We start from the raw sequence: 27,272 nt of genomic DNA, 5'->3' as shown, positions 1-27,272 counted from the left end.
CAGGTACAGAATAGTATTTTAAATGCTTAAAATGGTACAGGAATAAGAATATTTATTCATATTTACTAAATCTTCATAAAGACACACTGAAAGTTTTCACAAGAAATGAATAAAAAGTATTTATCAAGGGTGGGTGAGAGGATGCAACCAAGATATATCAATGCATCTTTTCATCTTGCCTTATTTATATATTGCTTTATTTAAATCAGGATGATTTACTTGAAACAGAATATAAATAAAATATTTAAATTCTCTCTTGGCCCCACGTAACCCTCAATGTCTTTCTTTCTCTTTCCCTGTTTAATACAAAATTTTATAAAAGAATTATCTCCACTTCCTCACCTACTGTTCATTCTTCAACCTATTTGAATCTCTCTTGCTGTCTCCCCACCAGTCAAAACTTCTTATAGAGGTCATTAATAACACCCCTTTTGACAAACCCACATAACACTTTCCCCCCAGCCTTATCTTTCTAGATCAGCTGCCACCATTCTACATTCTATATTGAGCATTCCCTTGACAGATCTCTGATGCCACAGTGTTCATTTACCTCCTGCTTTCCCCATCACACGTATGTTTCCACTTCTACCTGAGCTCTAACTGTATTTTTCCTCCCATTGGTCCTAGGCTCTCTGGGCTGGTCCTGGGTGGTCTTTCATTCTGCTACTGTAAATTCTCCTCAAACTCCTTAATTCTAAATATCATATTTATGTGAAACTCCCCAAATTTTATCTCTAATTCAGAACTCTAGAATCACATATTCACAATTTCACACATACACTTGGCTATCTGCAGACATCTCAAGATGAAGCTAGATAAAACAGAACTAATTTCCACTATTCTCACGACCCAAATACTTACTGTTTCCCAGTTACCTTCATTTCAGTAAATAAAATCTCTATCCACCTAGTTGTTTAAATTGAAACCTAGGAGGTAATCCACTCCCTTTCCCTTAACTCCTTATCTATCATTAAATCTAGTCAATTATACTTAGAGACTGTATCTTGAAGCTGTATACTTCTCTTTTATCACCTTTCCAATTTTATCTCTAGCCTGCACCACAATAAGAAACTAAATCAATAAGATTTGAATATATACAGTTATCTATCTATCTATCTATCTATCTATCTATCATCTATATATTTATCTATCTTTAAAGGAATCAGCTCCTATGATTGTAAGGGCTAGCAAGTCAGAAATCTCTGGCAGGCTCAAAATTTAGGCAGGATTATGTGTTATAGTCTTGAGACAGAATTTTTCTCTAGGAAACTTGTTTTTGCTCATAAGGCCTTCACCTGACTGGATGAGGCCTATTTTGGAATGTAATCTCTTAAAATTAACTGACTGTAAATTTAATCATTTACAAAATACATTCACAGCAACTTCTGGACTAGTGGCTGCCCAAGCAACTGCATCCCATAACTCAAGGGTAGACAACCTTTTTATACCTACGGCCCACTTTTGTATCTCTGTTAGTAGTAACATTTTCTAACGGCCCACTGGTTCCACAGTAAATGTGATTTATAAAGTAGGGAAGTAACTTTACTTTATAAAATTTATAAAGCAAGTTAAAGCATATAATAATAATTACTTACCAAATACTTTATGTCGGATTTTCGCTAAGTTTGGCAGAATAAATCTTTATAAAACAACTTACTATAGTTAAATCTATCTTTTTATTTATACTTTGGTTGCTCCGCTACTGCCCACCATGAAAGCTGGAACACCCAGGTTGACTACCACTGCAACTGAAGTTGACACAGAAAACTACTCACACGAGTAGTTCTAATTAGTTTCTTATTTCCACGCTGGCCTCATTTCCCAGTCTCACTCCCACAGAGCAGTTGGCATAATCTTTCTGATAGTGTCTCTTCCATGATTAAACCACTTCCATTGCTTTCTCACTGCACTTGAAATAAAATCCAAACCCTTTGCCAACAGGTCCATCCTCCAGTCAAGCTTTCTCCTCTGTGGTTACTATGCTCCCATCACTTGGAATACCGGCCTCCTTTCTGTTCATTCAACATCTCAGATTCTTTCCTATACTAGGACCTTTGCCGATACTTCTCAGATGTGTGATACATATTTGTTGATGAATAACTAACTAATAAATAATCCCTTCCTATGAAAGATAGCTCACTTTCTAAAGAAAGTCGTCTATGTGTTTCAAGCTTGAAGCAAACACTTGAGCATGGTGCTTCCAGACTGAGATAAGTATAATTGTGCTCATTACACTATCCTTGAAATACATTCCCCAGTTAACTACTCTACTCACAAACCTGTCACACGCAAAGCCCTTTCTGCCTCTGATCTTGGTGCTAATACCTGTTATATCTTAGTTTATTCTTTCCATGTGTTGTTAGTGGTTTCTACAACTCTATTGGATTTAACTGTATATTTGATTCCATTTATATATCTTGAAAAATGCCTAAATCCTTTGGGTTTACCAGTTTTCCTGCTTTGTAGTTTTGTATTTTTATATTTCTTCTACCATTTTAATGTGAGTTTAAGGGAGATAGGAGTGTGTGCATTTAGTCAGTTTCCTTTGACTGGAAATTTACAATTAAAAACATCAGAACAGAACCTTAAAACACATACTGTATTAATAAAGATGATTTTATTGAATTACAGGATGGCACATAAAAATGAAATATCCAAGTAAAATATAACCATTTTTTCAAAACTAGGAATTTTAAGTATTTAAAAGTACATTTTTAGTATCAAAAATTACTCAATCATTTATTATTTAAAGATTTTGTGATTGGGCCTTGTCCAGTTGGTTCAGTGGTAGAGTGTCGGCCCAGCGTGTGGAAGTCCTGGGTTCGATTCCCGGTCAGGGCACACAGGAGAAGCGCCCATCCGCTTCTCTACTCTTCCCCCTCCCCTTTCTCTCTATATCTCTCTTCCCCTTCCGCAGCCAAAGCTCCACTGGAGCAAAACTTGCCCAGGCACTGAGTATGGTTTCATGGCTTCTGCTTCAGGCGCTGGAATGGCTCCAGTTGCAACGGAGCAATATCCAAGATGAGCAGAGCATTGTCCCCTAGTGGGCGTGCCGGGTGGATCCCAGTTGGGCACATGCAGGAGTCTCTCTGCCTCCCCATTTCTCACTACACAAAAATACAAAAAAAAAAAAAAAAAAAAAAAAAAACCCAACCAAAAAAATCTCATTGTGATTAAGGCAAATAAATATACTGTTCACAAAAATTAGGGGATATTTTATCGCTTCATACTTATTTTGAAATATCCCCTAATTTTTGTGAGCAGTATATTTAGTTATGCACTGAATCCCCAAATAGGTAAAAAGGATAATAAACTAAAGATTGTTATTAAAACAAATTAAAGTTCTTAATTAAAGAAAATATTGCATAATAAGGAAATACAGCATATGCTTAATAAATGTTAAATTTCTTTTCCCCATTTCATACTGGAGAACCACACACTCTCACGTCTCCTAAGAAAGCAAATATAAAATGCCATATATAAAAAAAAATCTTAAAGTTTTATCTCACCTAACATTATTTGATCATAAATTTCTTTGGTCAGTGGCACATAAGCTTTTTTCAAGTTATCCATGAAGTAAAGTGGATCTGCAATTTTCAATGGATTGAATCCTTCCTGCACCAACTGAAACTTCTTTGGTTTGAATGTCCCTGTCATTTCCATCTTTTCCTATAAAGCAATTACCAGGATTAGTGGAATCATTTAATATTATATATAATATGTAAGTAGCATATTTAACAATATAGACTGTAATATTGAGTTATAACATTTTCATACTCAATGGCCATCCCTATTTACTAGTAAAAATTTAACATTAGAAATAAAAAATGCCCTCTAGAACATCTGAATCTTTAGCTTGACTTAACTGTGAACTTTTTATTTAACATATAAAAATAATAAACATAGTCAATAACTTATTACAACTGATTATAAATATTTCTAAGACACACAGACTTATATCTTCAATTCAATGTCAATACAATATTATGTACAGAGAATGCTATTAGGCACCAAGAAGATAAAAGGTGTAAAAGACAGCAGTCTATTTCATAAGGTAGAATTCCAAGCTATGCATGCAGCACCTTGTGGTAGCTTTGAATTTCTAGGGTCTCCACGGGATTGTGTAAAATTTATTCTAAATTTTCAAAATAAATGATATCTGTCAGTCACCACTTGCAGACTACTAGCTCAGTATTAGTTCGTGTCATATTCTTTTCAATGATGTCATATCTTTGCAAAACAGAGTTTTCAGTGGAGCTGTGATAAAAGCAAATCCATCTCTAAATCAATGTGGAATGTGGAATTAGGCTGGTCCCATTCAGTCCAATCTAATGCCAAGCTTTGAAGAGTTGTGCAAAACCCAACTTACACATCTTTAGTACTGTAGTTATTTGAAAATGAAATAAAAGTATTTTTGCTTTCAATTTACATGTGGTATTTTTTCAAATGGCAACTAATATGTTAGACTTAAATACTTGTTAATTTGTTTTGATCTAACCACTGAAAAAATGAATGTTAAGGTATTTGTTTGGGCTCAAGAACAAGATGAAATAATTACTTAGATACTAAAATTGCCATGAATCTAGAAAGTTTAAGACTCTCTGCTTGAGGGATTTGAGAAAGGTGAGAGTGGATCTCTCTGCAGCAAGTTCAAGCGTGGAGAAGCAACATTGCTTAAACCCAATGACTACGTAGCTCCATACAAAGTTCTGTGCATAATTTGGTCACTTTGATTTATTCTTCTAGATTAATTCTAGAGTCAACTTCTCTTTGAACCTCCTTCCCTAACCCTTCTCTCCCCTCTCCTACCAAACACTGTCATCACAGAATTAGATGTGATAGTGTAGAAAGACATATTTTTAATTTTTATTTTTCAATTACAGCTGCCATTCAATATTAGTTTGTATTAGTTTCAAGCATACAGCATAGTGGTTAGATAATTATATACTTTACAAAGTGGATTCCCGATATTTCAAGTACCCACTGAGCATCATACATAGTTATTACAATATTACTGACTATATTCCCTATGCTGTACTTTACTCCCCCATGACTCTTTTGTAACTCCTAATTTGTACTGCTTAATCTCTTCACCTTTTCACCCTGCCTGCTAACCTCCCTCCCCTCTGGCAACCATCGGTCTGATCTATGTATCTGTGAGTCTGTTTCTATTTCGTTTGTTTGCTTGTTTTGCTCTTTAAATTTCACATATAAATGAAATCAGCAGCACTATTTACAACAGCCAAGAAATGGAAACAACCAAAGAGCCCATCAACAGATGAATGAATAAAAAAGCGGTGGTACATATATACAATGAACTATATAACTCAGCCATAAAAAAATGAAATCATATCATTTGAGATAGCATGGATTGACCTAAAAGGTATTATGTCAAGTGAAACATATATTCTTCTTCAAGAATATTAGGAGCTCACTGTATTTATACAATTTGATATTCTGAATTAAAAAAAATACTATGCTAGGTATATTTCCCCAAGTTAGGCGATTTTCATTAAAACAGCAATTTTTAACGGTGTGATAAGATCTCATCTAACTATATTATTTTAATTAATCTACTCTTATTATTGAATTTAGAATGTAAAAAACTTTTACTACCATAAATAATATTTTAATGAATTTGTTGGGTTTTTTTTGTTGTTTTTTTTACAGAGACAGAGAGAGAGTCAGAGAGAGGGATAGATAGGGACAGACAGACAGGAATGGAAAGAGATGAGAAGCAACAATCATCAGTTTTTTGTTGTGGCACTTTAGTTGTTCATTGATTGCATTTTCATATGTGCCTTGACCGTGGGGCTACAGCAGACCGAGTGACCCCTTGCTCGAGCCAGCGACCTTGGGTCCAAGCTGGTGAGCTTTGCTCAAACCAGATGAGCCCGTGCTCAAGCTGCGACCTCAGAGTCTCGTACCTGGGTCCTCTGCATCCCAGTCCAACGCTCTATCCACTGCTCCACCGCCTGGTCAGGCCATAAATAATATTTTGAAGAACATTTTCCACATAACATTTGCGCAGCTTTGATTACTTCCTAAGAATAAATTTCTGGGAAATAACTAAGTCAAAATATATGCAAATTCTAAGAGTTTACCAAATTGTTTCTTAGAGAAGTTATAACAATTTGTGTTTCCACAAGCAGAATGGAAGACCAGCTTAATTTCTTCCCAGTCATATTGAATAATAAAATATTAAAAATTTTCTCATGAATTTATTGGTAAGAGAATCCTTTCAAAATTTGTGCTAAACAGATTTTTAATAAGATAGTTGTTTCATTTTGTCAGAAGTAACTTATTCTTTTGCTTATATCAGATTGTAACATTATATAAATATTTTGACTGCCAACTAAGTGTTTTGCATTATGCTAACTATAGCAAATATCATAATAAACATAACAGTCATGGCTCAAGTGCTTTTAGGTGTTTAATGATGCTAAACTCTTTTCTAAATTTGTATTAGACTAATTTAGTCTGCTGGAGGAGTCCTACGCCAAAATTTTTCTTCTGCTTAATAGCAGTGAACTTTAGCCCTAGAGGAAAATGTTTAAAATATTATTTGATTCCTCAACTTTTTGCTCCAATAAAATACATTGTTTCTAGGGTAAGATAGAGAGGGGCATGAGGAAGCTGGGTGTGTTATAAAAAGACAATAGGAAGGATCCTTGTGGTGTTAAAATTGTTCATATCCTGACTGTGGCCATTGATGATAAAGTTACACAGTTAATAAAAATGTAAATAGCCTGTCCTGTGGTGGTGCAGTGGATAAAGCATCGACCTGGAGCTGCTGACGTCGCCGGTTTGAAACCCTGGGCTTGCCTGGTCAAGGCACATATGGGAGATGATGCTTTCTGCTCCTCCCCCCTTCTCTCTCTCTCTCTCTCCCCTCTCTCTAAAATAAATAAATAAAAACTAAAATGTTAAAAAAAAGTGTAAAGAAATTAATACTTAAGGGGTTCAGTATAGGCTTCCCCAAGATGTGCCACTTTGGCATGTGAATTATTTTGAAGGCTGTGAGGGCTCCTGAGGAACTTTTTTAATTTTTATTTTTTTTAATTTTTATTTTTTGCATTTTTCTGAAGCTGGAAACGGGGAGAGACAGTCAGACAGACTCCCGCATGCGCCCGACCGGGATCCACCCGGCACGCCCACCAGGGGGCGACGCTCTGCCCACCAGGGGGCGATGCTCTGCCCCTCCAGGGCGTCGCTCTGCCGCGACCAGAGCCACTCCAGTGCCTGGGGCAGAGGCCAAGGAGCCATCCCCAGCGCCCGGGCCTTTTTTGCTCCAATGGAGCCTCGGCTGCAGGAGGGGAAGAGAGAGACAGAGAGAAAGGAGAGGGGGAGGGGTGGAGGAGCAGATGGGCGCCTCTCCTGTCTGCCCTGGCTGGGAATCGAACCCGGGACTTCCGCACGCCAGGCTGACGCTCTACCACTGAGCCAACCAGCCAGGGCCTCCTGAGGAACTTTTATTTCTCCCTTAAAGAATTTAAATCAGGGGCTTTTCCCATAATAAGTTGTCACCAGAAATAACATTTTATGACTAATCTATGGTTTTCGACCTTTTTACACTTGGGGACTGGTAAAAATATGAGAATTATTACCAGGACAGCTAAGGCAGAAATCACCCTGAGCATAAGGAAATTCGACTAAGACCATGGGGTCTGTAATCTTCATACAACATCACGGTGGTTAACTCTTTCACTGACCAACACGAAATTTCTGGCAGACTGGTCCGCAGGTCAGCAGTTGAAACACACTGAATATGACAGGGCAAACTTCTACGTAGTGAACATCTGCTCTTCTTGTCCTGTAAACAACTTCTCTCCTCTGTGAAGCCCCAGCGCACCTTACCTCCTCCTTAGCTCAGAAGGCCATGTACACCTCACTGAAACTTCCTGTCTCTAAAGCTTTCATGGACACGGGTCACTGACTCCCTCAGCTGTGTGTGGTTCCCACATGTATGTATGCAATTAAATCTGGTTATTTTCCCTTATTAATCTGTCTCGTGTCAATTTAATTATTAGACTAGCTGGAAGAACTGAGGATAGAGGAAAACATCTTCCTCCCCCACAACACACACACACACACACACACACACACGTGCACACACACACATGCACACACTCTAGTACAAATAAAACAGAAAAGTTTAATAAGATGGGAAAATTGTATCAATGTCAATATCCTAATAGTAATAATTTTGAAAAATGTCACCATTGGAGGAAGCCAAGTAAAGGGCACACAGGATCTCTCTGTATTATTTCTTATAACTGCATGTGAATCTACAATTATTTAAACATGTTTTCAATTAAAAATGTGTTACTTATGTTTCATAATTACTTCCCTTTAGTATTTCAGGTGATTGTTATGAACATAATCTGAGATGATAAATGTAAAAGCTCTTAAAAATATCATGTAAATAAAATACGTTTTTATGACAGCTTAGATGATGTGTCCTCCTGTGCTTGCCCATGAGGATTGCTCAGCAAATGCATTACAAATGAATATGATGTCATCTATTGTTTTATTAGAGATCTAATAGCAATATGAAAAATGTTTCTGGAAAAATTCTATGGGATTGGATGTTAAGAGATGAGTACTGGCTTTGGGAAATTACATTTGAAGCACAATATTAAATAAGTGAATGGCTGAAGAAATAAGTAAGTAAAGCTACTCAGTACTTGAATAAATTTGTTTGATTTTCATTGTGTTTTAGCCTAGTAACCTAACAAGAGAGGGAGCCATCTTCTCAAAACAAATAAATTCAGATTTCTCCAAAATATACAATCCCAGAGTCCACGGGTGGGGGTGGACAGAATGAGGACAAATATTTAAAAGCAAAATTGCTTAAAGCCACAGCCTCCAGGCACCTTGGTGTCAGCGTGGCACAACCTAATTTAGGCACACAGCATTAAATGTCTTTACGAGGCATGTGCGCGATGTGGCTTTTGGCTTGCCACAATCTCTGGGACCATCATTGTGCTCTGAGGTCTTGATTGAAGAGGAAGAGAGCAATTCTATAATTAGGACAAGGACAAAGATACCCCAGCAACTCATCCTGCTCCCCCTTCTATAATTGGGCTTCAAATATGGCATAAATTAGCATCCCAAGCCTTTTCATTGCTCTTGAAATCCTCTAATAGAAATAAATTGCATATATTAGCTAGAGGATAAAATATTATTTTGTAATTAAACCATCTCCTAGATTCCTGACTTTAAATTTGGGGGGTAAATAAAATTACCTTAATTCTTAAAATTCAGACAGCAAAATTACCTGGATCCTTAAAAATCGTGGGCAGGCATAAGCTGGTAGAAATGTTATAACTTGTTCATACACTTTTTCCAAGTCTAAAGACTTATTTGGTTTTAAAATAATAGAGGCCATTCCTGTTTTTCCTTCACAATCTGAAAAAGAAAAGTTTGAAATAGAGTCCATTCTACTAGTTCCAGGTGAGTTTTTAAAATAGTGCTGTCTATTGCATACTAATTGTTGTAAAGGGAGCCATTAGATCTACTGCAGTAAAGACAATGTAACAGTTTGTCTTTCCCTGAGCACACGATTTATTCCCTAGAAATAACTTAGAAACAGAGAGGGGCAGAATCTATCCCTGTCTACACTACAAAAATAAAATAGATGGGGTGGAAAAAATCATAAATGACCCATAATTTGCATCGTACAACCATGAACATAAAATACAAAATATTAATATGAAAAATAAAGGGCATAGTTTTAAGGTAACTAATCTCCTTTTCCTGATACCCAGTGGCTGACTATTACAGTAGACATCCCCTTCCTCTGCTCCTCTGTGCACACTGTCATCCCCACCCCTTGTTCCCATGCACTTACAAATATTAGTTGGAAAATACTGTCATTAGTACAAAAAAAAAAAAAAAAAGACAGTGAAGAGGAATCCTGTGATTTCAAGTTGGTCACTTTTATATGCCATTTCCACCATCATGGTACAATCTTTGCATATTTATTAAGATAAATGAGGCCAAACAATTTAAAAATGATTTTTAAAAGATTCAACTTAACCACAAGTCAGTGTATTTAAACATTTAAACTAGAACATGTTTCTGTTTAGTGGTTTGTATAAACTCTAGTCACAAAGAAATAAAGCCTGACCTGTGGTGGCGCCGTGGATAAAGCATCGACCTGGAACACTTAGGTCACCGGTTCAAAACTCTGGACTTGCCTGGTCAAGGCACATATGGGAGTTGATGTTTCCTGATCCTACCTCCTCTTCTCTCTCTCTCTCTCTCTCTCTCTCTCTCTCTCTTTCTCCCCCCACCCCTCTCTAAAATGAAGAAAAATAAAGTCTTTTAAAAAACAAAGAGAAAAATAATAGACTATTGAAAAGCTATAACTATTGTCAAGCAGTGAGTCACTGACCAGAATTTTTAAGTTCTGCTTAAAAATAGATACATGTATTAAAATTCAATGGGAAAAAAATCACCCACACTAAAATAAAAAGCAAAAATCATAAAAGAATTTCAGTGGTTATATTTCCCCTAATGTGATCAAGAAGTCTGTTAGCTTGGTCGAGGGCATTATTTGCCATGACAATACTAAGATACTATTGAATATATAAAAAACAAAGCGTTGAATTAGTAAGATCATTGCAAAACTAAAGAAAAGCTGGCACACTCTGAGTATCCTTTCAAATCCCAAAATGTATTCATACCTGGCACAGACACACCATAGACATTTGATTCTTGTATGAAATCCAACATTCCAATAACATCAGCAACCTCTGTGGTTGCAATATTTTCCCCTTTCCATCTAAACAAAAAACAAGTTCCAGTTAGTATACCCATATTTGAAGAATTACGTACCCAGTTTTAGTTTTAGTGCCTCGCATTTGGCTCTGTCCAAGCACCTAGTAAACATAAATAATAGCAATTTTCAAAACAAAAGGTAAAGGAAGCACTTTGCTGATAAGTCAACAGAGTCGGGAGTTTGTTATCTGTTTTTTAGCTAAAATTACTTTATGTCTCATTGCTAGAAATTGCTTACTATGTTTTTAATATGTCATGAAAAATGAGACTCCCTCTTTATTTTGTAATATAATAACTAAGTATAAAATGTTTCCTATCTTTAATGACAGAGAAAAAAACTGAAAGAAAAACTTTAATTAGTTGTCTTTTACTGTATTGAATCCATTTAATTCCTAGGGATTGATCCCTTTGGCTCTTTTATTACATATAAATATATATTTTATTTTAATTAAAAGAATTTTCCATAAAGCGAGCTCCTAATGTGGTACAAAAAGGCAGGGAAGTAGGAAGTACAGTATAATTCATTTATTCATGCAAACATTTTTTGAATGTCTTTTGTCTGTCCTTCACTGTTCTATAGTCATTGATTAGTACAGTAAAATAATTTCATAAGCCTAAAATAATATTAAGTAATTAAAAAAGAAAAACCACAGAAAGGGAAATTTTGTTGACTCATTATTTTTATCACAAGGCCAAGAATTATATCATATTTGATCAAATTTGTTTTATTTATTTTTATTTTTCTGAAATGAGAAGTAGGGAGGCACAGACAGACTCCTGCATGTGCCCAACTGGTATCCACCCAGCATGCCCACTAGGGGGTGATGCTCTGTCCATCTGGGCCACTGCTCCATTGCAACTGGAGCCATTCTAGTGCCTGAGGTGGAGGCCATGGAGCCATCCTCAGCGCCTGGGACAACTTTGCTCCAATGGAGCCTTGGCTGTGGGAGGGGAAGAGAGAGATAGAAGTGAGAAAAGTGAGAGGGGAAGGGTGGAGAAGCTGGTTGGAGTTTCTCCTGTGTGCTCTGGCCGGAAATTGAACCCGGGACATCCACATGCCTGGCTGACGCTTTACCACTGAGCCAGCTGGCCAGGGCCTGGTTTTCTGTTTTAACTCTTCCCTTTTAGACTGCACGTATGTCTACCCCTTTGAAACTCTAAAAAAAAAAAAAAAGGAGTTTACTAATTTGGATCAAATGGATTCATTAAGATAATTACAAAAATTGACATAAAAATTTAACGTATGTTTCGATCTAGAAACAGATGGCCAACAGATTTTTAAATAAGGAGACAAAGTTAAGATAAAAAGGTTGTGTCTGTGCTGAAGTAAACAGCATGTGGTATATAATGTTTCTATAGAGCCTGCTGTGGGCACTGTTCACAGTCATGTAACAGGCACTGTGACTGATGATGTCTCATACCTGAAAGTGTCTCCAATACGGTCCCAAAAATAAAGAAAATTTTCCTGATCTTGGACCATTAAATCTCCGGTGTTAAAGTAAACATCTCCCTTCTTAAAAACACCATGTAGCAATTTTTTTTCCGTGTGCTTCTTATTCCCAGCATAACCAAAGAAAGGACTCTTTTCATTCACTCGGGAAACGAGAAGTCCAGGTTCCCCTGTGAGAGAAAGGCATTCTTTAGTGATCTGATTAAAACTATTATACACACCATGCATGCAGCTAGTTTATATCTGACTAACACAATCAGTGTTGTCCATCTTCCTTTCCTCTGAATTAATTTTTACTACATTTTGATGGATACATGAATCTACCAAAACTTCCAAACTGCCCTTTTGCTGTTCTGCTTGGCTATCTGACCCCACCCTTACTGGACTATCGCCCCTGAAACAGAAAAGTTCTAGAAAGCTGGTCAGCCACCCCGAGGAGAAGCGTTCCAAGAAGCCGATATCGTAGGACTGCAGAAGGGAGCATACCAGAACTGCTGATGCAATACACACTTGCTCAAAGCTCTCCCTTAACCCTATAAAAAATTTGCCTCAGAATCTGTTTGGGTGCACTTCTCCTGGAGGGGTGCCCCAGCAGGTCTTTATCCTCTAATAAAGCCTGCACACCTGGTGTTCGAGTGCCGTCTCATTCTTACACATTTGACATCATTAGCTCTGGGTGCTGAGTGCACATCCAGCAAACCCTTTCCCAGATGACCACAAATGTAAATTACTTTGCAGAAACTAACAGAAAGAAAACTGAATGTGAAGAAAGGTATATTAAATTTATGTTACATCTTGGATCAGTCAGGAAGGGAGAGAGATGAGAAGCATCAGTTCTTCGTTGAGGCACCTTAGTTGTTCATTGATTGCTTTTTTTTTTTTTTTACAGAGACAGGGAGAGAGTCAGATAGAGGAATAGACAAGGACAGACAGACAGGAACGGAGAGATGAGAAGCATCAATCATTAGTTTTTCGTTGAGTGTTGCAACACCTTAGTTGTTCATTGATTGCTTTCTCATATGTGCCTTGACCACGGGCCTTCAGCAGACTGAGTAACCCCTTGCTCGAGCCAGCGACCTTGGGTCCAAGCTGGTGAGCTTTTGCTCAAACCAAATGAGCCCGCACTCAAGCTGGCGACCTCGGGGTCTTGAACCTGGGTCCTATGCATCCTAGTCCGACGCTCTATCCACTGTGCCACTGCCTGGTCAGGTTGCTTTCTTATATGTGCCTTGACAGAGGGGCTACAGCAGAGCGAGTGACCTCTTGCTAAGCCAGCGACCTTGGGCTCAAGCCAGTGACCATGCGGTCATGTCTATGATTCTGAGCTCAAACCAGGAACTCTCTGCTCAAACCGGTGAGGCTGTACTCAAGCCAGCCATCTCGGGGTTTCAAACCTGGGTCCTCTACATCCCAGTCCGATGCTCTATCTACTGCGCCATCACTTGGTCAGGCAGATTGCATAGATTTTACTACTGATAATAATGGCAATTATATAAATAACAACAACAACAAGATTCTGATAATAGCAACATTTATTGGGTAATTACTACGTAGCAAGCCCCATAAGACCTTTGCGACTGCCATCTTGTTTATTTTTCACAGAAATTCTTTGAAATTGATCATTATAATCTTTATTTCACAAGGAAGGAAGTAGAGCCCAAAAGGACAAATCCATTTTCCAAAATTCAACAGATAGAAAGGAATGAACCTAGTACTCAAATTCAAGTCTCAATGATTTGCAACAAGGTTTTCGTATAATACTATCTCTGATCTAATTAATATGCTAATAAAAGTTTAGGAAAATGTTTTATTCCTCTGGGATGTTAGTCTGGAAATCCTTGACAGGAAAGAGATGAAACATGAAATTTATTAGTTTTACTTACAGGTAGACATATTATTGAACATAATTTTTAAATCAGATTTATTTAAATGAATCAGGAGTTTGGCCAGCAAGCTGCAAAGTGAAAAACTACTTCCGAGAGAAGAGCAGAAGACAGAGGAGAGCAGCAATCACCCCCGGAGATTTCAAGGGCACTGTTGACTTGCTTTGCCTGGGGGAAGAGAGTCAGCATTCTCCTGATCAGTTAAGTGGGCTGAATTCCAGTGGTATCTTTTTTTTTTTTTTAAACACTGTCTGTTCAACTTCCAATGACTCCCACTCTGTCTGGACATTCTGGCTTCCAGGGGCATCAGCCAGAGGCCAGAACCAGCCTTCTCTGCTACAGCAGAGGCCGTTTAGCGTCACTGTCACCGTCTCTACCACCACCAGCACGACCACTGTCGTCATCATTGCATTATCTTCATTATGACACTACTGAGCACTTTCTGGGGACCAGTCACTGCTCTGAGCATTTGGCATGGTGTCCCATCTGATCCCCATCACAAATCTGTAAAACAGGCCCTCAGATAATGTTCATTTTACAATTTAAAAAACTGACCGAGAAAAGGTCATCTGCCCAGTGTCGCACAGCAGTTGGGGTTAGAATTTTTTGTTAACCAGGTCCCCCGACTCCAAAGCCTCTCTTCTACCACATATTTTATCAGTCCGCATTTCCTATAGTGCAGAATTTTCAAGCCTCACATTGCCTTTAAATTTTATGTTGTTTTTGTTTTTCAGGGCACGAATGACAGTTTCTTCCCTGAGATACCAATGATTGCAAATGCTTGAAAGGTCATAGTGTATTTTTATCTATCCTTTGTAGGCATAATTTATGTAAAACAATGCTTTAATGGAAAAAAGAAAATATTTAGTAACCCATAATGAGAATTGCAAAATAGTAATAAACAGTTCTGGGACTCAAGTTCCGATATCAGATATTATTGTAATTGCAGAAAACACACACACACTAGCTAAGTGCGCCTAAATGAAGTTCTTTGTGATCTCCCTTCAAATGGCTTTTCTCTTGAATGCTATCTATAGAGTTCAATTAGGGAAGACATTTGATAAATCCCTTTAGGCTTGAAACTCAGAGGATTGGGAAATCTGTTTTTTAATAGATAAGGTTTACATTTTTTCCAGTCTTTTAGCTGCCAGGAAAAACAAAACAAAACAAAAACCAACTTTGCAACCTTTATCTCCACATTTGAAGTAAAAATTTAAACTACATTTCCGAAGTGATTTTCTTTAAACTATTTTGAGACAGTAAAAGTTAATTTTGGCCTGATTTATTCAGACTGGATCTCTAAATGCACATCTTTATATTCATTTTTTTTCTTTTATCCAATTTATTGGGTGACACTGGTTAATGAAATCATACAGATTTCAGGTGCACAATTCTATAGCACATCTCTGAATACCGTATTGTGTTTACCTCCCCAAGTCAAGTCTCCATCATTCACCGTTTATCCCCCCTTTACTCTCCTCAACCTCTCCTCCATGAGCCTTCCTTCCTTCCTTCCTTCCTTCCTTCCTTCCTTCCTTCCTTCCTTCCTTCCTTCCTTCCTTCCTTCCTTCCTTCCTTCCTTCCTTCCTTCCTTCCTTCCTTCCTCCCTTCTTCCCTCTCTCCCTTCCCTCCCTCCCTCTTTTCCTTTTCTGCTCAATACTTCTACTATTTTTAGACTGATTATGTGCTGTGGCAAGTTAATTGGTGGAGCACTTGCTTTCATTAAAATTTCTATCTAGCTTGACCAGGCGGTGGCACAGTGGATACAGCATCGGACTGGGATGCAGAGGATCCAGGTTTGAAACCCCAAGGTCGCAGGCTTGAGTGTAAGCTCATCCAGCTTGAGCGGGGGCTTACAGCTTGAGTGCAGGGACACTGGCTTGAGGGTGGGATCATAGACATGACCCCATGGTCACTGGCTTGAGCCCAAAGGTTGCTGGCTTGAAGCCCAAGGTTGCTGGCTTGGGCCCAAGGTCACTGGATTGAGCAAGGGGTCACTCACTCTGCTGTAACTCCCTGGTCAAGGCACATTTGAGAAAGCAATCAATGAACAACTAAGGAGACTAAGGAGCCACAATGAAGAATTGATGCTTCTCATCTCTCTCCCTTCCTGTCTGTCTGTCCCCATCTATCCCTCTCTCTGTCTCTCTATCTCTGTCACACACACACACAAAAATTTCTATCTAAAAATTTTAAGAAAGTCTACCTTGGTGGAGGAGAGGGAGTGGGAAGAAGAAAAGAAGAGGAGGGAGTGACAAGGCACATGCCAGGTCCTTCCAGGTCTTTGCACACATCATCTCATTTAATTGTCAACAGTAATGAAATAAGTGCCAGCTCTACTCTACATATGAAAAAATGAGACTGAGACAGGTTGTGTGATGTTCCCAAAGCAGTACAGTCTCTAAGTGTGACAGTCCAGATTTAAATTCAAGTCTGCCTGACTTTCCACTACACTTAGAACTTTGAATTAAGTCATTCGTTTTTATGTTGTATTCTGCTGGTATAGTATATTGGACATATGCTACTGTTACAAACCAGAAGTGGCAGATTATAAAAAATGAGCCCAACAGTAATTACTTTTAAATTTTAATAATTTACCATCTGAGAGACTCACTTGGGGCTCCTAACATCTAATAATTAAACCATTCTACCTATACTGAAATTCCAAGTAAGTCACATTGCATATTAGAAATAACCACTTTTTTTCGCCTGACCAGGAAGTGGCACAGTGGATAGAGCGTCAGACTGGGATGCGGAGGACCCAGGTTCAAGACCCCAAGGTTGACAGCTTGAGCATGTGCTCATCTGGTTTGAGCAAAGCTCACCAGCTTGGACCCAAGGTTGCTGGCTTGAGCAAGGGATTACTTGGTCTGCTGTAGCCCCTCGGTCAAGGCACATATGAGAAAGCAATCAATGAACAACTAAGTTGTCACAACGAAAAACTAATGATTGATGATTCTCATCTCTCTCCGTTCCTGTCTTTCTGTCCCTATCTATCCCTCTCTCTGACTTTCTCTCTGTCTCTGTTTAAAAAAAAAAAAGAAATAACCACATTTCACTGGTTGGTTCAGTGGTAGAGCATCTGCCTGGCATGTGAATATCTGGGTTTGATTATTAGTCAGGGGACATTTGCTTCCCCACCCTTCCTCCTCTCATTCTCTCTTTTTCTCTCCTCCTCTCCTGTAGCTATGGCTCGACTCAAGCAAGTTGGACCCAAGAGCTTTGGTGGCTCCGTGGCCTCACCTCAGGTGCTAAGAAGAGCTCAGTTGCTGAGTGTAAAGCCAGTAGCCAGGGCCACTATCACAGCCACCTGGCCCATGCAGGTTCGCACTGGATTCGGGCAGTCGGTAAAGAAACAACGGAGCCAAAAACTGATGGGCCATTATCTTTAATCCTAGCTTGCACCTGGTGGGCAAGTAAAAACACACACTGGGCTCCAAAACCCACTCACATTCAGTGCTCACAAAGCTACTGACTTATCCAAGTTTCCTAGAATCAAAGGTTTCTAGCTCACCAGACTTATTCACCTCTGTTCCCCATCTCCTTCCTTCTTCCTGCACAAACTCTGCACAAACTGGCTTCTCACTCAACACTCCGCCATCTTGGCTGCTTCTCCTGGCCTCCTCCACGTGGCCTTTCTCTGCTCTCCTCTCTGCTCTCTCCTCTAATGATAATCTTAGGAACCAAGAGAGCAAGCTCCCGTTCTGCCCCCATTTTATAGTGTAGAAATCAAAACCCTTAATCCAATATACAAATAGAGAAGTCTCTAATACAAAGTCACTTATTAGAGACATGATGAGATTGTACCACCCCACATCAAAAAGGGTGGGAAAGTCTTAATCCCAAAACCAAGCCCCAGGCTACAAGGATTCTGCCTGCCCACAGCCTGCCCCCAACACACATTAATATCACCTGGGTGACGGCCTCCATGTGGGCAGCGCAGCGCCATCTTTAACAAAGTGAGCATAATACATTTTATCCTCCCAACACTGAGCAATGGAGCAATGCCCCAGATAAGCAGAGCATCGCCCCCTAGTGGGCTTGTAGGGTGGATCTTGGTCAGGGTGCATTCAGGAGTCTATCTCTCTGCCTCCTCTCCTCTGACTAAAAAGTAAAAGAAAGAAAGAACCACATTTCTTTTCTAAATTTAGTAGTAATTTAAGAAGAAATTAAACACCTTGCCTGAGGCAACACCTTCAAATACAAGAATCTTACCTTTTTTCACATGACTACACCAGCCCTGTTCATTTCTAATGGGTTCATCTTTCTGAAAATCATACTTTATCAAGTCAAAATTGAAAAAAAGCTGCAAAAACAAAATCAAATGGAAACAAGATTTAGTTATTTGTGTAGTGACATCTACTGGTAATAGATTTTATACTCAATTGAAACATAGAATGCAGTTTTATTAAAACAAACAAGTTTTACTGATGCAAAATTAAATATCTGGAAATAAAAACTGAAGGTATTAATGAACAGCACTCCTGTATTGGCATTTACTTTCATTTCTTTTATGTTGGATATCACCTTAGCAAAGAAGTACTAATTTTAATCCTGCATGAGTGAATGCAAGCAATCTCAAAGTTTTTTTCGTTTGTTTGTTTTTTTACAGAGACAGAGAGTCAGAGAGAGGGATAGATAAGGACAGACTGACAGGAACAGAGAGAGATGAGAAGCATCAATCATTAGTTTTTCGTTGCAACACCTTAGATGTTCATTGATTGCTTTCTCATACGTGCCTTGACCGCGGGCCTTCAGCAGACAGAGTGACCCCTTGCTCTAGCCAGTGACCATGGGTCAAAGCTGGTGAGCTTTGCTCAAACCAGATGAACCTGCACTTTAGCTGGCGACGTTGGGGTCTCGAACCTGGGTCTTCCGCATCCCAGTCCGATGCTCTATCCACTGTGCCACTGCCTGGTGAGGTGAAGTTGAAAGTTTTAATAGAACTAAAATGTAAACTAGCTCATAATCCAAGCTTTTAAGATAAATGTCCATAATGTTGTAGCAAACTCCTTTAATTTCCACCTCAAAGTCATTCTTTTAGTTTCTTACACCTTTCTCCTCAAATAGTCATCCTTTTTTTAAAAAAATTCATCCTTTTTTAAGTATAGGGGTTGGCCAAATAAGTTTTTAGATATGATATATATGTTTGTTCGCTTATAGTTTGTATTGGGTGTGGGGGACAGGCTGTAAGCAGGCTGGGTCGTTATAGGCTAAGGCTTAGTTTTAAGACTAAGCCTTTCCCCACATCCTTGACTGATTGCATGATGTAGGGTGGTGCACTCTTATGAGGAATCCCATTATGCCTCAGATAAGTGACTTTGTATCAGAGACTTCCTTGTTTGTATATTGGATTAAAAGTTTGGATTTCTATACTATAAAATGGGGACAGACCGGGAGCTTGCTCTCTCTTGGTTCCTGAGATCAGCATTAGAGAGGAGAGCAGAGGAGGAGAGCAGAGAAAGGCCACGTGGAGGAGGCCAGGAGAAGCAGCCAAGATGGTGGAGTGCTGAAGAAGCCAGTTTGTGCAGAGTTTGTGCAGAGAGAGGGAGATGGGGAACAGAGGTGAATAAGGCTGGTGAGCTAGAAATCTTTGATTCTATGAAACTCGGATAAGTCAGTGCCTTTGGGAGCCCTGAATGAAAAGGGAAGTGTTGGGCAGATAAAATGTATTATGCTCACTTTGTTAAAGAGGCCATTGCCCAGGTGATATTAATGTGTGTTGGGGTGGGCTAAAGGCAGGCAGAATCCTTTAGCCTGGGGCTTGGTTTTGGGATTAAGCCTTTCCTACCCTTTTTGATGTAGGGCGGTACAATCCAATCATGCCTCAGAGAAGTGACTTTGTATTAGAGACTTCCCTGTTTTGTATATTGGATTAAGAGTTTGGATTGCTACACTATAAAATGGGGACGAAGTGGGAGCTTGGGCTCTTGGTTCCTGAGGTTAGCATGAGAGAGCAGAGAGAATAGAGCCAGCAGCGGGAGGAGGCCACGTGGAGGAGGCCAGGAGAAGCAGCCAAGATGGCGGAGTGCTGAGTGAGATGCCAGTTTGTGTAGAGTTTGTATCTGGGATAAGGAAGAAGATGGGGAACAGAGGTGAATAAGTCTGGTGAGCTAGAAACCTTTGATTCTAGGAAACTCGGATAAGTCAGTAGCTTTGTGAGCACTGAATGTGACTGGGTTTTGGAGCCCAGTGTGTATTTTTACTTGCCCGCCGGGTGCAAAGCTAGAATTAAAGACTATGGCCCACCAGTTTTTGGCTCCGCTGTTTCTTTGCCGACTGTCCAAATCCAATGCGAACCTGCATGGGCCAGGCTGCTGTGATAGTGGCCCTGGCCGTGGCTTCTGGCTTTACAGGAAGTGTTTTCCCACTGTGTGTATTTCTTGCAAGCTAGGATTAAAGCTAATGGCCCACCAGTTCTTGGCTCCATTGTTTCATTACCTTCTGTCTGAATCTAATGCGAACCTGAATGGGCCAGGCGGCTGTGATGGTGGCTGTAGCTACTGGCCTTATAGGTACCAAGCTTATTGGACATCTCTCCTTGTCCCCAAATATTTCTAGCTGTCCTTTATTACCATGCCATACAGATTCATAAATCCACTAAAATCTGACCTGGGAGAGAATTACAGGGTGGTTCAATCCAACCTCCCTCATTTTATAGATAAAAAATTGAGATTTTCCTGATCAATTAAAAAAGCAGTTTTACTAAGCTGAACTAGAAAACTAAAATGGAGGAAATAAAATGAAGTGAGAAAGAATGGCAAGGAAGTAAAAATAGAAGAGTGAAAGAAGAGGAGGAAAGAAGGAGGTGAGCAGTGAACAAGTATAGAACAAATAAGTGGGAAAAAGATGAGTAAGATTAACGAGACAAATGTAATAGCATTATTTATTATTAAAAACTAAACACAAATATCTCTAGTTTTTAATCTCTGTAAAATCAGGATGTAATAAAGATCACAATTCATTATTTGAATTAAAATATAAATCAGAGCAACTATTATTGATTGAGCACTTACTGTATGCCAGCCACTGCTAAGAGTTTTAAGAGCAGCATTTAATTTAATCATTAAAACACCCAATGAGGTAGAAATTATTATAGTATTGTCTTATTTTAAGATGAGGTCCAATGAAAGAGATTGCAAAGCATAATATATTGTTATTCTAGACATACAGACTCTTGATTAAAATGCAGCTTGCATCTTGTCGGTCTTTGTCTGTAATTGGGATAACAGGATATTGGCCACCTGCCTAATGACTGGTAAAATGAGAGTCTAGAAGTTCCGGAACTGCATTTATCATTTTGGCCAAAAAAGGAAGGAGCCATGTTTATTATCCAATCTTTTTTTTTCCTGTTTTAACATGTTTTATATTTTGAAAGCTTTGCCAAGCAACTGGTGTTATCAGTTATAGTGTTATTTCCTTTAAATTAATTTGGCAACCACATGCATGGGGGATATTCACTCCACACCACTGTTTGTTGTGCCTGTTATCAGGTACAGGGGACTTGATGGTCAGAGATTGGGTAATTTTACAATACAAACGAAATGTAAACAAATCACAGTATCTTCTAGAAGTAGCCAGGATCAGAGTCTCAGTCAGAAGGATTTCCATATTATTTCCTGCCTTCAGGAGGTCCAAAAAAAGGCTGTTGTAACACAAATTTAAAAAAAAAGTGCCACAGTTTTAATATCTCCTAAATGTATAGGTACTGTACATCTTTGCCTTCCACTGGGCACACCCTTTGTTTTTTCTTCCTCAGCATCTCCTTACGGTCCTTTAATTTATGTTCGCTATAATTTTACCAGCACATACTTTTCTGACGATCATATTTTGTGATGTACCATGTTTTTTTTTTTTTTTTAAGATTTTATTTATTCATTATAGAGAGGGGAGAGAGAGAGAGAGAAGGGGGGAGGAGCAGAAAGCATCAACTCCCATATGTGCCTTAACCAGGCAAGCCCAGGGTTTTGAACCAGCAACCTTAGCGTTTCCAGGTTGATGCTTTATCCACTGCGCCACCACAGGTCAGGCATGATGTACCATATTTTTTCCTCCTGGAATATAATATGCTCTTTTACTGAAAATTGGAATACTATGTGCTCTTTTACTAAAAATTCAAATCTTTATTTTAAGGAACTTTTCTTCTATTAGGCCCCAAATAAATTTTTATCTCTTTGGTTTTTTTTCTTCTGCAGGAACATCAATTAAGCATATATCAGATCACTTTTTATATTTTCAAAATCTATGTTTATAAATTATTTTATGTTATTATATACATATTTTATGTTATTATGTGTTACATACATATTATTTTTATTGTTTGTGTAACCCCTTAATCCCATCCATCTTGCTTCCTAATAATGTTGACAGTCCTGTTTAAGTCTTTTAGTGTGGTGGTGTTCACCTCTGTGATATTTTCATTTTTTCCTTTTATTAATTTACTATTTTGAGCTAAGCATGCCTACTTTCCACCTCTGTTGGTTGATTTCTGTTTTCTTTGCATTTTTCCCTTCTTTGAGGTCTTTTTTCTTTTCTTTTTTTTTTTTTGTATTTTTCTAAAGCTGGAAACGGGGAGAGACAGTCAGACAGACTCCCACATGCGCCCGACCGGGATCCACCCGGCACGCCCACCAGGGGCGACGCTCTGCCCACCAGGGGGCGATGCTCTGCCCCTCCGGGGCGTCGCTCTGCCGCGACCAGAGCCACTCTAGCGCCTGGGGCAGAGGCCAAGGAGCCATCCCCAGCGCCCGGGCCATCTTTGCTCCAATGGAGCCTTGGCTGCAGGAGGGGAAGAGAGAGACAGAGAAGAAGGGGGGGGGGTGGAGAAGCAAATGGGTGCTTCTCCTATGTACCCTCGCCGGGAATAGAACCCAGGTCCCCCGAACTCCAGGCCGACGCTCTACCGCTGAGCCAACCGGCCAGGGCCTTTTTTTTTTTTTACAGAGAGAGTGAGAGAGAGGGATAGACAGGGACAGACAGACAGGAATGGAGAGATGAGAAGCATCAATCATCAGGCTTTCGTTGCATGTTGCGACACCTCAGTTGTTCATTGATTGCCTTCTCATATGTGCCTTGACTGTGGGCCTTCAGCAGACCGAGTAACCCCTTGCTCAAGCCAGCAACCTTGGGTCCAAGCTGGTGAGCTTTGCTCAAACCAGATGAGCCCGCGCTCAAGCTGGTGACCTCGGGGTCTCAAACCTGGGTCTTCTGCATCCCAGTCCAACGCTTTATCCACTGCGCCACCATCTGGTCAGGCGAGATCTTATTTTTAAAGAGAATATTTTTGCAATTTTTGAACCCATGGGAAATTGTTTTCTAAACCTATCCTGGCCATTCTGGAGGACTCGTTATTTTGATGTGCATCTGAATTTTTTTCAGCTGCTTTTTATTTAGATTCATTTTCCACTCCCCTTTCAAGTTTTATTTCCTCTAGGGATTTCATGTTTGTTCCTTCTCAGATATTATCCCCAGGTGTAGAACAAAAGGCAAGCTTATAACTGTTACTTAGGTTTGTTCCTCAAATGGCCTGTCACCAAATATTTTTTATTTGTGCTTTTGGAACATATATGGGACACATATCCCTTTGGTTGCATGCATTTGAATAGCAAGTATAGCACACAAGAAGGAAATTTAGGTCATGGGAACTTTGTGTTACTGCTTTACCTTTTCCCTTTACTTATAAAGTCCTATCGGTTTAGAGCAGGGGTCGGGAAACTTTTTGGCTGAGAGAGCCATGAACACCACATATTTTAAAATGTAATTCCGTGAGAGCCATACAATGACCCATGTATGTTAAGCATTATCCAATAAAAATTTGGTGGTGTCCCGGAGGACAGCTGTGATTGGCTCCAGCCACCCGCAACCATGAACATGAGTGGTAGGAAATGAATGGATTGCAATACATGAGAATGTTTTATATTTTTAACGTTATTATTATTTTTTATTAAAGATTTGTTTGCGAGCCAGATGCAGCCATCAAAAGAGCCACATCTGGCTCGTGAGCCATATCTTCCCGATCCCTGGTTTAGAGAATGAGTCCTCCTTGAGACAGTCAGTGTAAGCCTCCGTTAGGTTCAAATTTGGGAGAGATATACTTATCAAATATCCCCACATAATCATCAAAGTTATTGGTCCATTTTTTTCTGATCGCCTGCTATGTAACAAAACAATATGTGAATGAAATGATAAAAGACAGAAACCATAATAGGTACTGTTTTTTTTTTATCATTTCCAAACTGAAAAAAAACTCCAAAACTAAACTGAATTGAAAATCAGAAGTTTTCTAAATAAACTAGAGACAATCATGACTTTCTGCATTATTGACATTATGACAGTCTGGCAGAGAATCTAAGATATCAGATATAATAAAGTAATAAGAATACAAATATTCTTCATTCCCGTGGGATAATTACTTTAAAATGATTCAGCTTCACTAAAGGAATTTTTAATATAAAAACCAATTTTTAATGGAATCAGTTCAATGAATTGAGAAAATTAACTGTAAGGAATGTAAAACTCAGTAATATCAGCACTTACTTTTTCCCAAATGACTTTTGTTCAGAATGCAAACGCATTTCTGACCTGGTAACAAGACCCTTAAAATCCCAAAGAATGTGTTATAAAAATAGTTTGCATCTTCTTTAAGTTCTAAACATTAGAGCAATTTATACGTTTTGAATCTATTTTTTTACTTTTTAAAAGTTATAATTTTGTATCTTTTTTATTTTTTAAATTTTATTTAGAAAATTAAATTTAACAGGGTGACATTGATCCATAAGAGTACATAGGTTTCCTTTGCCACCCAGCTTAGTGTATCCCAAGGTTCTCTTTACCAGGCCACAGTCACAGAGCTCCAGGGAAAAGCAACCTGGTCTCAACTCTCCAGGCAGAGGAGAACAGAAGCTCCATATCCATGTATGCTGCAAATGGCTTTTTCCAGTCTACCTGAATCAATACCAGCTAGAAGCAGCGGTCATTGGGACTTGGACATGAGCTGCAAAGTATAGAATGGTGACAACAATTCCAGTGCCATGCGGACTTTTCCTGTGGGGAACTTTCCTGGACTTCTGCTCCCTGTGACAGCTCCTAACAGACTGAACTGTGGTTGGGTTGCATTTTTCAGGGATTTGGCATGGTGATGGGGCCAACTTGGACTTGGTGAACATGTTAAGGACACTACTCTTTTAGGGATTCTTGCTGTATTGGCCAAGAGTTTGCTTAAAGGCTTTTAATCACTGTAAAAAAAAATAGAGGACTGGATGAAGAAGATGGGGCACATATACACCATGGTATACTATTCAGCTAGGAGAAATGATGACATCGGATCACTTACAGCGGAATGGTGGAGTCTTGGTAGCATTGTGCAGGGTGAAATAAGTGAATCAGAAAAAAACAGGAACTGCAGGATTCCATACATTGGTGGGACATAAAAGCGAGACTAAGAGGCATGGACAGGAGTGTGGTGGTTACAGGGGGTGGGGGGAGGGAAGGAGGGAGAGGGGGAGGGGGAGGGGTACAGAGAGAACTGGATGGAGGGTGGCGGAGGACGATCTCTCTTCGGTTGATGGGTATGCAACAGAACTAAATGACAAGATAACCTGGAAATGTTTTCTTTGAATGTATGTATCCTGATTTATTGATGTCACCCCATTAAAATAAAAATTTATTTATAAAAAAAAAAAGAGTACATAGGTTTCAGATAAACATTTCTATAGCATTTGAACTGTTGATTGTGTTGGATACGCATCATCCAAAGTCAAATCATTTTCCTTCACCTTATATTTGTCCCTCTTTACACTCCTCCCTCTTCCCCTCCTCCACATACCCCTACCCCTAGTAACCACTTCACTTTTTTTCTATGTACATAAGTCTCAGTTTAAAAAATTTTTAAATTAGAATTTATATTCAATATTATATTGCATTAGTTTCAGTTAGTAGCATATTTTTATCTTTTGAAACTGAATGTTTTTTTACTATTTTTTTAAATTTATGCTTTTTATTATTTTCTTCCTTTGAGTTTTTTTTTAATTAACTTATTATAAAAAGATATGTAGCCCACTAATTTTCAGCTGTTCTTATCTGAGTCTACAAATTTTGAAATGTAACATTTTCATTATAATTTAGTTCATTATTTTCTAATTTGATTTCTTTGTTGACATGAAAATTTACAGATGTGTTTTATTTCCAAATACATAGAAGATGATCTACCTGTCATTTAAAATTTTTACTTTTGCCTTATTGTTGTCAAAGAACATACTTCATATAAATTCAATCATTTCTTTCTTTTTTTTTCATTTTTCCGAAGCTGGAAATGGGGAGGCAGTCAGACTCCCGCATGCACCCGACCGGGATTTACCCGGCATGCCCACCAGGGGGTGATGCTCTGCCCATCTGGGGCATCGCTCTGTTGCATCCAGAGCTATTCTAGTGCCTGAGGCAGAGGCCATAGAGCCATCCTCAGCGCCCGGGCCATCTTTGCTCCAATGGAGCCTCGGCTGTGGGAGGGGAAGAGAGAGACAGAGGAAGGAAAGGGGGAGGGGTGGAGAAGCAGATGGGCGCCTCTCCTGTGTGCCCTGGCCGGGATTCAAACCTGGGACTCCTGCACGCCAGGCCGACGCTCTACCGCTGAGCCAACCGGCCAGGGCTAAATTCAATCATTTCAATTTTGCTGGAATCCTCTAAGTGGCCCAGTAATCTTTATGAATTTTCATAAGTGCTTAAAAAGAATGGATATTCTGCAGTTTTTAGATGTAGTGTCCTATATGTGTCCATTAGTTTAAGTAGTTTATTGTATTACTTAAATATTCTATATCATTAAAGTTTTTTTGTTTATTCTATCAAATATTGAAAGGGCTATAAATACAATATCTTAATATGATTCTGAATTTATTTTCCCTGGAAGTGATACAAATTTTGAGTCTATTTTCTTTATTTTGAATTTTCTTCTTTAAAAATATTGTTGAGTATAAATTTTATTTTGACAATTATTTTCTCCAAGACAGTTGAAGATATCTATCTACTTACTAGCCTTTGTCTTTCATGGTTGCTATTGAGAAATCAGCTATATGTCTTTCACTCTTAAGAAGGCAATTTTTGGCTGCGCTTAAGATTTTAGAGGTATCTTTATATAGTAGCTTTTAAAAAAAATCATATAT

At 38.9% G+C, this 27,272-nt stretch overlaps 1 protein-coding gene across 2 annotated transcripts in view; it reads right to left on the bottom strand.

Annotated features, from left to right (window-relative positions):
• Nucleotides 1-2,620: 2,620 nt before the first annotated feature.
• Nucleotides 2,621-27,272, bottom strand: part of SLC27A6 (solute carrier family 27 member 6) — a 64,113-nt gene continuing 39,461 nt past the window's right edge. Inside the window, exons 6-10 of one of the 2 annotated variants that reach the window (XM_066274262.1) lie at nt 18,334-18,424; nt 12,207-12,405; nt 10,692-10,789; nt 9,281-9,411; nt 2,621-3,669 (exon numbers count right to left, since the gene is read on the bottom strand). In XM_066274262.1, the coding sequence (XP_066130359.1) occupies nt 3,493-3,669; nt 9,281-9,411; nt 10,692-10,789; nt 12,207-12,405; nt 18,334-18,424 (696 nt within the window). In that variant the 3' untranslated portion in view covers nt 2,621-3,492. Of the gene's footprint in view, nt 3,670-9,248; nt 9,412-10,691; nt 10,790-12,206; nt 12,406-18,333; nt 18,425-27,272 lie in introns of both variants that reach the window. The other variant, XM_066274263.1, reaches the window with a different exon arrangement.

Source organism: Saccopteryx bilineata, chromosome 4, assembly GCF_036850765.1.
Source record: "Saccopteryx bilineata isolate mSacBil1 chromosome 4, mSacBil1_pri_phased_curated, whole genome shotgun sequence".
In the NCBI taxonomy this organism is placed as follows: domain Eukaryota; kingdom Metazoa; phylum Chordata; class Mammalia; order Chiroptera; family Emballonuridae; genus Saccopteryx; species Saccopteryx bilineata.
The sequence above is the reverse complement of the archived record's forward strand: the minus strand, read 5'-3'. Positions and strand labels throughout refer to the sequence as shown.